Source organism: Eretmochelys imbricata, chromosome 3 (genome assembly GCF_965152235.1).
Source record: "Eretmochelys imbricata isolate rEreImb1 chromosome 3, rEreImb1.hap1, whole genome shotgun sequence".
NCBI lineage: Eukaryota > Metazoa > Chordata > Testudines > Cheloniidae > Eretmochelys > Eretmochelys imbricata.
In genome coordinates this window covers 105969398-105982259 of record NC_135574.1, presented here as the reverse complement: position 1 = coordinate 105982259, position 12862 = coordinate 105969398, and the positions used below count along the sequence as shown (strand labels likewise).

Here is a 12862-nt window from a genome sequence, read left to right as displayed (position 1 = left end):
GGTAGCTGCCCTATTGTTGGGCCAAATTTATAAATTGAGTAGTCTACTTATGTACAATTCTTTTGTCACCATTCCCTTTTACTACCTTTAAATTAACGTTGGACTCATGAAAACTGCAAGAACTGTAATCCTGGAGACCAATGAATTTTATTTTCAAAATAAATATTTACCTTGCATTTACTAGGTACAGGTTGGGTTGTGGTGGTGCATACTTCTCCCCCCCACCTCTGCCCACCATTGTATCTCAACCATAAGCTAGAAAGCTGCCATTTCTCTGTGTGAGTAGTTTATTCTCCATACCCATTCAATGCTTGGTCCCTCTCTGATAACAAGGGGACCTACTGTGGTGAGGATACCAGATTTCCTCTAGTTTATGGACCTAGTACTGCTGTATCTAATGCTAGGTCTGTTTATGTTCCCCATCCCCTCTCCCTTTATGGAATCCGTGTCAGGTCTTTACTGAATAGCCGCTGATGAGATGGCACTTTGTCCCCATTTTAAATTGTGCAATAAAAGCTATGCTGAAATGTCTTGTCCCGCCATGCTGCTTGCCTGCAAATTACATTTGCATTTTCATATCTGCACCAGTTTTCATTTTAAAAAAATACCTCAATTCCTCTGGCAGAGGAATGTAACCTTCTTACCCTCTTAAAGTTCTGATCTCTAGCCTCTGTTACAATCAGTCATGCACATAGTACCTAGCAATTATGAAAAACCTAGAATGTTCATTTTGGATTTAGTTTTGAAATCTTTACACCTGTTGCTCTGCAGTCTGTATGAGTCAGGCCTGCAGGACATTACTCCCTGCCCTTTCTATTAACATTAATATACTAAAACTAAAATACAAAGCAACCCACTTTTCCCACAGAACAGGGATTTCATAGTCATTTGAATGCTTTACCTCTAGGAGAGGATACTTCTTGCTTTTCCTTCTGAGAAAGCCGCTGGAGAACTGCAGCGGAAGCTGGAATTATTGCTGCGTTGGATGAGGGTCAGTACTCCCCCATCTCCATAGGAACTGCACAACAAGCTACACCTTGGGCTCCCAGCCAGAGCCTGACTCAGGCTACAGTTGCCTTGTGTGCCCCTCCCAAAAAGGGGAAGGACCTGCGGCACAGCTTCAAATCTCAGTGTGGGCTCACTCCCACTAGACTGGCAACTTGCAGCTGCCCATACACCGTGTAGTGACATGCGCATAGACCCATCTATTGCATTCCCACTGTAACAGGCCCTTTACCCCACATGTGACAGTGGCACAGCAGAATCGGTCTGAAGCAATCCTGAACAGAAGGCAATGGCATTGGTATGTCCCAGTGTAGGGCAGGCCAAATGGAGAGCAGCACAGTTCTACCAAACTACAGCACAGCACCATCCAAACTAGTGTACAATGGAACAACCTACCATTATTGCAAGTGAGTCAGGACTAAAGGCCAGCGTCTCTTAGCTAGGGAGATCATTCTGAGTGGGGACTGTTGTGGGCTTAGCTTTTGTAGAACTAGGTAAGATTATCCTAATTGTAAAGGTTGAGAAACTGGAACACAAGTTAAGGAACTTCCCTGGGGTCACAAAGCCAGTCAGTGGCAGTGTAGGAAATATGAGTAAAGAACACAGTAAAAAACAACAGATTGAGTTGGGGATTGGTGTTGCTTTGAGGAGGGGGTTGGACTAGATGACCTCCTGAGGTCCCTTCCAACCCTCATATTCTATGATTCTATGAACACCCAAGTAGAATCAACTCCTTCAGGTGACATCAACCATCTCATTAAATATTGATTTTCTTGCTAGTAAATCTCTTTGCAACTTGCAGTCTGAAGAGACTCTGTTAAAGTTGACAAGCCAAAAATCACAACCATCTCCCTTTGAATATATGTATATTCCATTTCCTCAGGTCTCCCTGCAGTACTTGAAAACAGATTTCAAATAGTTTCTACATAAAAACACTACACTCCTGCCTGCAAAAAGTTTTAGAGTTAAAAACCCTACGTATAGCAACTCTCTAGTTATTGGCTGACCAAAGTCTGACAAAACCTTGGGTACACTGTCTTTTGCTAGTGTGGTCAGTGTATTGTGCTCCCAGTTCCTCTATTCTGCTCACAACCTCCCCAGAAGAAATCCATCAGATTAGGAGTTAGGGATCTTCCGTGGTGGCAAACTCTTTCTAAAGAGTCTCACTGACAAAGGGGTGAGTAAATCACAGTGTAACAAGGGAAGTAAATCACAGCGGAACAAAGGAAATTTGGGGGAAGAACTTTGCTAGGAATCTGATGGTTTAATGAGGGATTTGGGCTTCTAGGTGGGAGAAGGAAGGGAATGCCAGTGCTTTACTTAAAAGATGCAAGAGTTGGGCTTGCTTTCAGTGGGGATTATGGCATCTAAAGCCTCCTCCTCACAGAGTTGGAGTTTCTGTTTAGAACTTTAGGGATCAGACGAAGCTACAATTGATTCAGAAGGAAAGAGGTGGGAGCTCATGAGGCAAAGAACTGTGTTCTTTCAATGAAGGTCTATGGAATCCTCTTCTCTGAGTGGGACTTTTCTCCTCTATCCCAGCCACTAGTAATGTGGATAGATCAAGAGCTCAGAAAACCCAAAAGGGAAGGGAGAGAGACTTCACTCCCGCTATAGAACGCACAAAAAAAATGGAATCTGAATAAACAGTTTAACTACTACACATTAGAACAAATGCACCACTGAGTGCACATTTTCACATGCCCTGGTAGAAGTTTTGAGCCATCACGTAATCAGTCTTTTGTGCTTGTTAGCTATGGGCCTGCTTTGCCAACTGTGAATCCATCAGTACAACATCTTCAGTACTGAAATATGTATAGTAACGTGTGTTCCACAAAACCTGCCTGTAGAAGCACTTTTTAGGAACAGACCTCTTGTTACTGGGCATGTGTTGAAGGTCAGTGTTTATTATTGCAGACTCTCCCCACTCCTGAAATAACTAAAAATAGAGAACAGCGGTTAACCCCCCGCCCCCAAAAAGGGAGACTTTACTAAACAAAAGTAGTTAATGGAAAGCAACGTAGTGTAGAATGGATTTATTATGGAGTGACACTGTTTAAGTATTGTTGAGAATTCAAAATTGCCAAAACCAAATGACATGGACTGCCAGTATGTATTCCAATTCTAACTGGGTGAAATTTTAAAGTGGATGACAGAGCAAGAGAAAAAACTGACTGTAAAAATTCTGATCATACAAGAGCTCTTTCTCTGACCATAATTAAACAGATGCTACACTTTTTAACATAGCGATTGGCATATTTTTAAATAAATTAATAAGCACTCATTTAATGGCAAACAAAACACACTAAAGAGTGTGCAGATTGTCTACATACTAGGCAGGAAGGCACCTACAAAAAATCTTCACTGCTATCTTTGTCAAAATTGGAGTAATGTTAGTGAACGTATTATATGTACATATATAAATCCAACAGACACATGAACAACACTGAGCATGTACTTTCAAGTTTTCCACAAACACTTTTATATTAAATAAGGCAATAAAACAAAGCACAGCAGCACACCATTGCAGTTAGAGCAATAGATTCCAACCCTGATATATTGCAGTGCTCAAATCTGCTAACAGGAATGTGTGAAAATAATCACTTGCATTTGCACTTTAATTCTTTGATGTGGAAAATAAGTAAGACTCTAGATTCCATTGGAAAAATAAAGACATGACTTCTTGGAGAGGCCTCTAAATCAAAAAAACCTACACTTTTAGCTGGTGGAGGTATTTGGGATATCTTGTGCATCTGCTAAATGAAGTTTTTGTCTGGAACAAAGAGTTAAGAAATTAAGTTTTCATATGATAACACAAGAGATAATTTACCTTATGAATATCTGTATTATACCGGTATTTAATGTTTGTAGAGTATGATAGATTTGAGAGGACAGAAAAGAACAAAATATTACACATGGCCTGACATGCTGGAATATCAATACACACTGGATGCAATTATACACAAGGTCAAAGTTTACATGCCAGAGGAAAAAAAACAGTATCACAAGTCATCTTAGTGCTAAGCACATTGTCACCAATTTAAAAATAAATTAATCCTCTTCTGTTTTATTGCAATTACAAAATAGCCTGATCCAAATATTTTCAATAAAATGTAAACAGTAAAAATGAAATACATATTTAATATTTTCCTTGCCTAAAAAAATAAGTTTAAATTTAGAGACTATTAACAAATCTTAAATGGGAAGATTGAAAGAATGGAGGTGTGCAGGTATTTAGAAGGGCACAGCCCTGGTCCTGTGCAATTACATAAGAAAATGTATTAAACAAGTCTCTTAGAATACAGACCATTCACTATTAATTTGAAGACATCTGAAATCCTCATTAGAATACTATCCTTATATTAAAAGGTGCTAACTCAGATCAGTTGCTTACATAATTAGAGCTCAATTAAGCACAGACATTTTAGAACCACTTTTTCTGACAAGGGCGGGAACAGTTATGCCATGAATTTCTGTAGATGCTGTAACATAGTAAATGTTTTATAGCAGGGGCTGATTTCACTTAATATCAGCAAGGCTGCACAAGAGTTTCCAATAAACCCTACTCAAATTCCGAAACATACACCTTTGGGACTGAAATATTTTACACTTGGCCTCTGGCTTGGTGAAACATTTTGGAAAGTTCTTATCTATCTCATCTACTTCTATTGTCCTTGTTATTGTTGTTTCTGGGCACCTTATACTCCTGGATATATTTATGTTCACAACACCCCTGCAAGGCAGGGGAACACTATCATCCCCATTTTACAGACAGGGAAGTGAGGCACAGAGAGATTAAGTGACTTTCACACAGGAAGTAGGTATCACAGCAGGGAATTAAACAGTGTGTCTGAAGTCCCAGGCTGGTGCCCTAACCACTGGACCATCCTTCGGCAATGGTTAGGAGGCTTACAAGAATGGAAATGACAACTTAAGGTAATGTATACAAAAATATAAATGTAAGTTATTCAACTGGTTACTTGCAGTTGTTAATACTTAGGCATTTAACGGTAATGCTGCAATTCTGAATTTTGCATATTTCAGTGATCTATGTTCTAAGTTTGTGTGCAAGTTTCCTCCTTTGACAGGAGCCCTAAAAAGTGTTGTGGAAAACTGAAGAGTATTAGAATTTTTTTGCCCTATCAGCAGCAGCAGGACAGAACTCCACTCCTGAACACTTTAGGAGGCATATTATTAGGCGTGGTTGCTCCAAAGTTCCTAGCCAAAGTGGGTGGTATATATCAAGGTTTGCACTCAACTGGCTAAACAGTCTTTTTTCTCAACATGTCCAGTCTAAAATTTTATACTTCAGCTATGACAATTTTAGATATCTCTGTCTGATGTACCTTTTTCTTTCAACGTTTCAAACAAACAGTTAATGAAGAAATCTTTAAAGAAATAGCCTATGCACAAAGCTTTGTTTAGATCTACAGCAAACTACAGTTTGAGTGTTACACGAAAGCCATCTGTAAGCTAGGAGGATCTGAAAACATGACATACTACAGCCCTGAATGTCAAAAAGGAGCACTGTTAAAATCCTTTGAACTCTCCTGAGCTACAGAACATCTGTAAAACGTATTTTCTGGAAATTTAATAGTATAATTTTGGTTTTTGATCATCTCTTTATTACAGAAATGTTTACCAAAAAATGATATTTAATAAAAAGGATACATAGAAGAATTCAGTTCTTCCAGCTGCAATATAAATGAACAAAGTATGAGGAAAAAACACTAGTTATAATCAATGAAGTAAACATGTCGATAATACAATTATAAATGGTACTAGCACAAATTTAGGGTCTCTTGCAAAAAATTAAACAAACCCTTCATGATAGTACTGTAAGTTTAAAAGCAAGTGTAGCTCTACACTAGGAAGTTTTGAGAAATTAGACTTTTTGGATATTTAACAGTTCTCCTGTTTACCAAAAAAGGCACCAGAGGGGAAAAAAAAGATTCATACATTTAGAATACATACGTCCAGATAATTCTTTCTGTCTAGTCTCTGATAGGTGTGGCAGAGTATAGAAGGAAAGACGACAGGGAAAATGGTTCAGCTCACTGATGCTCAGGCTGGTTCTACATCAGCCTAAGCTCTGAGACAGTTTGCAGGACCTTAAACGCTGCTCTAAACTGCACAAACTGGTAGACACAAGGAATAATCTGAATAAGAGGGATGAACAAGGCACTTGTAGAGTTCCTCAAAATTAATGCAGAGGAAGTAGAATCCTGGGCAGATATGGGAAATATCCTGGGTCATTAGAGTCAAGTTTTTCCTCAACACATTGAACCCTAAATTCCTAAGACCCTAAGGTCTTCAAATTGTATAGAAAGAACAACACTGCTGGATCCTGTTCTTGAACCCAGATCTAGTTCTGTGAAGCAACTTCAGTGGAAGATGGTCTGTCTTGACTATACTTACATCTGATAGTAGCCTATCCAAATTGGAGTCACTGGCAAGTTTTCTTTTATCTTCAGGAAGTTCTTCCAACTCCCCATAGAGTTCCAAATTCAAGCGAGCTAGCTTCTCCTGCATCCCCCGCACATGTTCCATCTGTTCTATGGAACACTCATTTCCTGAACAAAGCAGATTATAAAGCTGTTATGTAAGAGTCTGACAATGGGGTAAGGAGCAAAGTCTAAGCTACTGCATGTATATCTTGGATTTTTGTAGTAGAGAGAAAAAAGTGTCAAATATCAGAAACAAATCCAATTACCTTCCATAGGACTCAGTTTTTCTTTCCATGTTTACTACTGTAACTTTTTAAATAAGAGCTTCTGTCCTTGTATTTGATCGTGTATTTGGGTCATGTGATATCAAGTGATATCAATCACTTCAATGGCAAGAAACTAATAATTTAACAAGGTGTAGTGTTCTCACCCTGTTCTGAATGGAAGAGCTGCATGCTGGATATAGTCCACCTCTGCCCATCTCTAAACTTGGCCTTATTTTTTACTTAAAGTGTCATCAGACTAAACTTTCTCACTAAACTTGGCTGTTCCTGGGGTTTCTCCTCCAGCACCTCATAACCTCTGACTCACAGACATGCTCAAACCATTCCTATTTAACCAAATTATAGCTAATTGGATACCCTGGAACTAATTTATGTACCTTGCAAAAGTACCTCCACATTTCTCTGCAGGGTTCAAGCACTTGGCAGAAGGAATGACTAAGCAGAAGAGCCCTGTAACCCCATGCAGAGCCCTAGAAACTTACACCTGTTGTATACAATATTATGATTCCACTTCAAGGTCACAGAGAAGAGTAAGATGGGCTGAGCATGAAAGCAAATATCAATTGCATTAGTCCCAATCCTGCTCACACTGAAGTTAATGACCACACTTCATGAGAGCCATGGGCTTAGGTCCTAAATAAGAGCACTGAGCACTTTGATGCCATGCATGAGGCATAGGTTCTGGAAAAAACTCCATTGCAGAATTGAGTGGAGAGGTCACATGATATGCTTAGGTTCTAAAGGTAAGAGTCATCTGCATAGACCCTCAGCCAATAGTTCATGAAGCAGCGACATTCTGACAACAGGCAAGAGTTTGCAGTGGTAATCAATTTATAGTACAAAAATTCACCCACAAAGAGGAAATAGGCATAACCTACACTCAGATTCTAAAAGCTACCCAATACCAACCCCTTTTCCTATCACCTTGACCAAGTAATATAGCATCACACCTTAAACAACAGTTACAAGGTGCAGTTCTATATATAAACTCTATTTCTGGCAAGATGTAAATTTGGCAAAAACAGAATTCAGTCCCCCAGCATAAGACAAAATTTTAAACTTTTTAATTTTAATTAAAAAATTAGCGAGTATACAGTTTGAATTTGTTTCCTAGTTTGGAATTTATTACTTCATTTCATCAAGGCATCTTATTGCTTGGTTATATTTCCACTAATATTTAACATACACAAAGTAGTTTTAAACTTGATATTTTAAATCTACAAGCCAAGAAAGTGATGTGTGTGTGTCCCATGATAACTGGAACACAATCTGTTAGCACACAAGCACTATGAAAGGGACTTTTTGACACAGCATAGACCCAAAGATAACCCTATGATTCAAAGGGTTGCTATCTCAAATTTCCAATAAAATAATCATGACCAAGTTAAATTTTACTTAAACAAGTATAGACTAACCTCTTGTCTAATAACGACTGACAATCCCTCTGTAACCAGCACATCTGTTTGCAAAAAACTGCTATCTTATATCTGTAAAAGCAACAGCTGGGTAAAGAAAACCGACATATTTACCGAATGCCTGAAGTTTGCCAGAGTGAAAATCATTTAGAAGGCTCAGAAGTCCCCTCTCCATCTCCTGAACATCCGATACATCTGTGAGAAAAGAGTGCTGTATTGGCGCTGCCTGTGCCCCTTTTCCTTCCCCTCCTGGAGGTTTGGCTTTTTCTTTTATTCCTCTGAGGAAATGAAAGACATCTAATTTTACAGAAGAGACTACCTTCCTCTTCTTGCTCCTACTGAAGAAGTGCAATGAAGGACTATCCTAGAAATCGGCCTTAAAAGGACAACGGTCGTGAATGTACATATGTTAACTGCACATCAAATTACAAAGCGTGGATCACAAATTTTACCTAAATATAAAGTGATCAAATTGTGAAGCCACTATCTTGACAATCTGATAATACAAAGCAGGACTCCAAGAATCTGCTTTCTTAATACCATTAGGAAGCACAGGATAATCCACTCATTTTCCTTTTAAAAGTATTAAGAAAAACCTTTTGACTTCACAATACTTTGATAGGAAGCAGACTCCTGGAACTCTACTTGGCATCAAACTAAGCCCCTGGGTGGGAAAGTAAATATCAAGGCAACCACAGTCACTGAACAGATATTAAAGCAGTAACAGGTATTGATAATGTATACATTCATATTAGCTAAGATTTTATAACTTGTCACTAGTTATATTTTTCTTCTATAAAACTGCATGAAAGTTAGCCAAGCAGACACATTCTTAAATACTCTGCATATAGTGCATGCTCATACAAGTGTGGAGAAAACTCAAGTGAATTCAATCTTTTTACTCAACTATTCCATGAGTAGCTTATCCTGATGTAAATACAGTTTTGTTGGCTGAATATAACCTGCAACTACTACTATAGTTTAGAAACTGCAATAAATTTCCATATGACCACCCCTTGTCAAGTCAGGCTAATAGCTTGGCCATCCACAGAAATTATTCATATATAAAAATAAGTTTAGGTCAAATTTAACAACAACAAAATATTGCAGTGATTACATTTCCCTCATATCTTGCCATATGCGGAATAATCCTGTTGTGTATTTTAAAACATTACTGAGTTGCACACAATGATAAATTATGGTCCATTCTCACGTCAGCTGCAGGTACTGTAGATTTCTAGAGTGGTACACCTTGTATTTTGGATAATATATTTCTAGAGAAAACATTTTTCCTGAAATGCAATGGAGAAAGACTATCTACTGCACTTCTGAGTGGCAGATTCAGCAAGCTCTGCTATTCTGCTGATATTGGCACCTCCACACTAGATCTCAGTGTAGCACTGATAAAGTTAACTACTACAAAGATTGCTTAAGGATTTTGTTCTCATGCCTATTCTCTACTCACCTCTGCCTACATGCATTACATACATAAACAGTTCACTGTTTAACCTCCAGCTAATACTTTTAGGCCAATAAGTCCAACTGTCTCTCCTTTTCCCAGCCTCAATGATTTGTAGAATATTAGGGACTTACCTTTTTAACTTTGGTTTTTGTGAATTTGTTTGTGGTGCAGGATTTGAAAATGCTGTACTTTTACTGACTGGCACAGAATTTTTCTTGGCATTAACAACCTGAGTCAGGTGACTACTGGATGATTTGGGGCTCCTCCTCTTGATTTTCCTTTCTTCCATTTCCGCTGGTTAACTATTGCGCTCAGACTAATTTCTTATCTTATGGAAGGAATTAAATAGTTAAATATCCATTGAAATGGCCAAACAAATTATTTATTATAAAGAGCTGTAGTGAGGCTCAGGTGTATTGTATAAGAGTCTAGTTTTTAAACCCTTCACAGAGCAGCAGCAACTGCTTTACCCAAAAAGGAAAAACTTGATTTTCAAGATAAGCGGGAAAAGCCTGTATGAGCAGCAGCAGAACCAGATCACAAATCTAGGCCTTCGAAGTCAGCTAGAGCCCCACTAGTAACTAACCTATTCTACTACACTTAGTAGTACTTTTACATGACTGGTGTCTACTAGAAATCACCCTTTCAGACACTATTATTCAATTATAGTCTAAGGAGAATAATCAGAGATGACTGAAGCAATTGTAATATTTACAATGCATTAATATTCTAGAAATAACCTATATGTACCCAAATAAAAACCACATCAGTATGGTTTTATAACAGCAATAAAGAGCTTGGTATATGGCACTTCCTGGACATTAATGACTAGGTGGAGCCAGTGCCCCTACAGCTGCTCTTCAATCTTTATTAGTTAATTCTGTCACTTCCTCAAAGTAGTCCTTCAGCAGTTAAAAAAAGCTCACACTGAAAGCACATGGGGTCAGAGCAAGAAAACTGAAAAAAGTAATAAGCCTGTTCCCTACCTGTGCAGCTTCCCGTTTCATCGGTTTCCTAGAGTGTTTACGGAAGTGACGTGTTCGTCACGTGAGACCCCAGGTGCTTTCCAGTTCTACTTTCTGCATAGAAGCAGCAACATGAGCATTATATAAAAGCAAGCTGATATGAAATGTAGCAGTAAAATAAAAACCAGTATAACAAACAGCGTTACTTCATATGGAGAAAAACAGAAAGAGGGAAAAAGCCAGTCCCCTTTGCCACTTAAAACTTCTCTACTCCTCTATTTTACATGAAAACTTTCCTCTGTCCCACTTGGGGTTTCTGTTATTCATTCTTTCCTTCTCTTGGCCACCCCTTATTTACAAAGGAGCAGCCTTGCTGAAACTCTGTCTTCAGGGTTGACGCAGACACCATAATGCACTGATCCAAGCCCGCTGTTTTCTTTCACTATTTATAATTACTGTAAATTGATGATCAAAATTAAAGGAATTGGGGATGAAGCAGCAACTTCGGACACAAGAAAAATCTTAACAGCCTGATTGCATAGGGGTGTCCCTGTGAGTTCATACTACATGCCCAACCATCACAGAAACGTTGGCTTCAGAAAGCATGAGAGCAAGGCCAGCAGTTCTGCAGGGTACAGACTGTTCTCGTGTGATTGTGTTCACAGGATGAGTGAGACATCCTGACACTGCCCGTGGATGTTGTTTGGGGCTCGTCTTGTGCTATGTCTGCTGTGATGCGGTTTACCCCAAATTCAAAAGCCACAAATCAGATTCATAGGTAGGGCTGGCAACTTTTGAATCCCACAAAACCGAATACCCTAGCCCTGCTCCTTCCCCAAGGCCCTACCGCCTGCTCACAACATTCCCCCTCCTTCGATGGTTCACTCTCCCTCACCCTCACTCACTTTCGCTGGGCTGGGGCAGGAGGTTGGGTGCAGGAGGGGGGGTGAGGGCTCCATCTGGGGGTGCAGGCCAGAAATGAGGGGCTCAGGGTGCAGGAGGGGGTGAGGGCTCCATCTAGGGGTGCAGGCTCTGGGGTGGGGCCGGGGAGGAGGGGTTTGGGGTACAGAAGGGTGCTCTGGATTTGAGGGGGCTCAAGGTTGGGGCAGGGGGTTGGGCTCTGGTTGGACCAGCAGCTCCCAGTCAGCGGAGCAGCAGGGGGGCTAGGGCAGGCTTCCTGCCTGTCTTGGCACCGCAGACCACACCGTGCGTGTCTCGGAAACTGCCAGCAGTAGATCCGGCTCTTAGGCGCAGGTGCGACAGACGGCTCGGCTCTGTGCGCCGCTCTCGCCCGCAGGCTCTTGGCCGATGGAAGTGCTGAGCTGGTGCCGGGGGCAGGACGCAGAGTCCCCTGTACCCCGTCTAGGAGCTGGACCTGCTGGCTGTTTCTGGGGTTCAGGCACACAAGCAGGACAGGTAGGGACTAGTTTGCCTTAGCTCCGCAGCACCACAGACCAGACTTTTAACGGCCCAGTCGGCGGTGCTGACTGGAGCCGCCAGGGTTCCTTTTCGACTGGGTGTTCTGGTTGAAAACCGGACTCCTGGTCACCCTATTCATAGGTGATGGGACCACGGGTGCCACCGCCCCCACTTGAAGTGGTTTCCACCATAGACAGGGGATCACAGTTTGGTTCAAATGGCTCTCAGCACCCCCATTATAAACACTGTTCCAGATCCCCTGGTCAGACTGCACCCAAACCCAAGAGGCTGCACAGCGGTGGGCTGGGGAGGGTGTTTCCCCGCTGGGCGGCGGCGGGCACCTGGCTCAGGCGCTCCATCGCTCGGGCGCCACCGGGCGGCGGGACGATGTAGTCGGGGACTGGTCCTGCTTTCAGCAGGGGTCGGACTAGAACCTCCTGAGGTCCCTTCCCACCCTGACATGCTGTGACGTCTCCCCCGGCCGCGGAGGCTCTGGCGCGATCGCCGGGGCCGGGGCCGGGGCCAGACAGCACGAGACTCTCACAGCGGCCCGCGATCAGCATCGCCCGCCCGGCGGAGGGTTCCGGGGCCAGTCCCCCTCACTCCCAGTCCGGGACCCGAACCATGTTCCCCCGCGGTCCGCCCCGGGCCCTACCTGCGCAGCTCCCCGTTTCATCGGTTTCCGAGAGTGTTTACGGAAGTGACGTCTTCGTCACGTGATACGGCAACGCTTCCTCACACGACTTTCGGTGGGCGCGCCGTGCATTGTGGGAGCGGGAGTGCAAGCCCTTCCCCCCTCCAGCGCGCAGCTCTGTCACCGGCCCTGTGCCTGAAGGGCGTATAAACTACAACTCCCAGAATTCCC

General features: G+C 41.7%; 1 protein-coding gene across 9 annotated transcripts in view; it reads right to left on the bottom strand.

Annotated features, from left to right (window-relative positions):
• The window catches only part of LOC144262830 (coiled-coil domain-containing protein 28A), a 72925-nt gene extending 60176 nt beyond the window's left edge, over positions 1–12749 (bottom strand). For 6 of the 9 annotated variants that reach the window (XM_077813119.1, XM_077813122.1, XM_077813121.1 and 3 more), the window contains exons 1-3: positions 6424–6479; positions 5677–5699; positions 3720–3778 (exon numbers count right to left, since the gene is read on the bottom strand). Coding sequence is in view for 2 of the 9 variants with exons in the window: in XM_077813128.1 (XP_077669254.1) it covers positions 3724–3778; positions 5677–5699; positions 6424–6578; positions 8266–8429; positions 9745–9902 (555 nt within the window). In the remaining 7 variants the exon portion in view is untranslated. Of the gene's footprint in view, positions 1–1401; positions 1762–3026; positions 3779–5676; positions 5700–6423; positions 6579–8265; positions 8430–9744; positions 9942–10599; positions 10693–12652 lie in introns of those variants that run through there. The other 3 variants (XM_077813128.1, XM_077813127.1, XM_077813120.1) reach the window with 3 other exon arrangements.
• Positions 12750–12862: the final 113 nt, after the last annotated feature.